Source organism: Chrysoperla carnea, chromosome 5 (genome assembly GCF_905475395.1).
Source record: "Chrysoperla carnea chromosome 5, inChrCarn1.1, whole genome shotgun sequence".
Taxonomy (NCBI): domain Eukaryota; kingdom Metazoa; phylum Arthropoda; class Insecta; order Neuroptera; family Chrysopidae; genus Chrysoperla; species Chrysoperla carnea.
In genome coordinates, this window is record NC_058341.1 from 23,591,523 (window position 1) to 23,593,606 (window position 2,084).

Here is a 2,084-nt window from a genome sequence, read left to right on the forward strand (position 1 = left end):
AATCGGGCTATTGGTGGTTTGATAAGTACATAGAGAAAATAACATTTTACCCGGAAGGCGTTTGGCCTTCCGGGAAGGGAAGATATTTAATATATCTTTCTTTTTTACAAATATATTTTTGAAATATTAATAATATGTATATAGGGTGGGTATACAATAAATAACTTGAACAAAAATTGTAAAGTTTGAAGGTGGGGACATCATGTTCTGACATCAGATTGGACTTAGTTCTTCGGGTTTCTTTAATAGTTAATTTAGATTCTAAACGGTAAGGAATAGAATAATACTTTAAATTAGTAAGTTGATCGTCATAAAAAAACTAACATTTTTCATCTAACCATTTTTTCGAAAACCGTCAGCTTTTGGAGGAAATACGACTTAAAAGTATGTTATTATTGCAGCAAAGAATTCATTTGCCAAAATTTTAAACAAATTAACTTTTTTTACTTAATATTTATTATTATTTCATTTTACTATAAATCATTTGTATCTAAATATAATTTTAAATTAAGTTTAGGCTTTTTTTTCTTCAATGTAAGTCTTTTTTACATCGTAAGCAAATAATGATTTACGAAAATCGCAACCACTACATTCTTCCTCTGAAGAAGGTGGTGGTCGATGATCTTCATTAGAATCGCCTTCTGGTTTCGAGTTATCTTCTTCACTTGAAATTTCAGGTTTGGAATCCAGTCCTTTCTCACCACTAGGTCTCAGTAATGGATTTTCTTCATTGTTTACAAGTTCCTTATCGTTTTGATCTTCATTCACATTTGCTTGTTCATTTTTCTTTATTTCAGTATTCTTTACTATGGGTTGTTCTACATCTATAAACGAAAATACTTAAAATTAGTATATTTAAAAGCACTAGAGACCCTGAAAATCCCCAAGATTCTCTGCACAGAAAATAATAAAATAAAACGAATGTCTAGGCTTAAAAACATGACACTGTATTAACGTAGTGTCGATACGGCTTATCTAACCTGTGATTTTAGCACCTAGACATTACGATGGACACAGGCAGAGATTAAAATCTAGCACAAAATATAGAGAATGATTGAAATCAAAATGATGGTACCAAGAATTTATAATAATGGGACCAAGCAAATCGATTCCACTTAAGCACAGGGGTCATCGGGAAAAATAGACCTCGGAAAAACACGTCAGCTTTGCTTAAATATTTCAAAGCAAAGATTTGAGACATATTAAAAATGTATCAAATAACGACTAAAATGCATTGAACAGTTCAAGCTAAGATAAACTGGTTTATTTATTGTACTGTAAATATTTTTCAAAGACATAATTGTCTGATTTTAATAAAATCTTTTGAACGATATTGATTTCTGAAAAAACGAAAAATTACGAACGTTTTTGTTTTTGACAATACAATATTTTGAGTGAATGAACTTTTTTTTTTCAAAAGATCTATGCAAATATTTTATCCTTATTTAAAGATAATATCAAAATCAGTTCTTTTTAATGTTAAACCCTCATACATAACGATTATGCAACTTTTATTACTTACCAGTGTTAATTGGTGTTTCTTCATTTTTTTTACTTTCTTTTACTGGTTTGGATTCCATTAAAGGTAGAAAACACATTGCTATTACAACCATAATAACAATTACACTTTTCATACTGGACATCGTAATTGTTTCTTTTTCAAAGAAAAATTAATTGTCAGTTTTTATTTTTGAATTGTCACTATCAAATGTTAGCATATATCATCTGTCTTATATACTATATTTAATACACTCGACATCAAAAAAAATCAATCGACCCATTTTCAAAACTTGAAATATTGGCGAAGGCTTAAACTTCTGTATCCCCGTGTAAAATGGTCTAATAAGAATCATCTACAATTCATTTAAATGCATTCGAATGAATGTATGAATGCATATATTGTATTTCTTGCAAAATTTGGTTACACCAAGTAAATTGTATGATAACTTTTCTCATCTTTCTTCCTAACGCTCGACACAAATCGGAGGTAGGTGATAAAAGTTAACGTATTTAAAAGCTATAAGCTACAAACATTCGAAGCAATTGTAATTTTTTCCGATAAGACTATTTTTCTCGGAAATAAA

The 2,084-nt window shown here is 29.1% G+C and overlaps 1 protein-coding gene across 1 annotated transcript; it reads right to left on the bottom strand.

Annotated features, from left to right (window-relative positions):
• Positions 1 to 513: 513 nt before the first annotated feature.
• Positions 514 to 1,643, bottom strand: LOC123301066. The gene is made up of 2 exons (XM_044883794.1): positions 1,523 to 1,643; positions 514 to 824 (listed from the first exon to the last, which is right to left on the bottom strand). Exons 1-2 carry the CDS (start codon positions 1,641 to 1,643, stop codon positions 514 to 516), a joined length of 432 nt encoding a protein of 143 aa, XP_044739729.1.
• Positions 1,644 to 2,084: the final 441 nt, after the last annotated feature.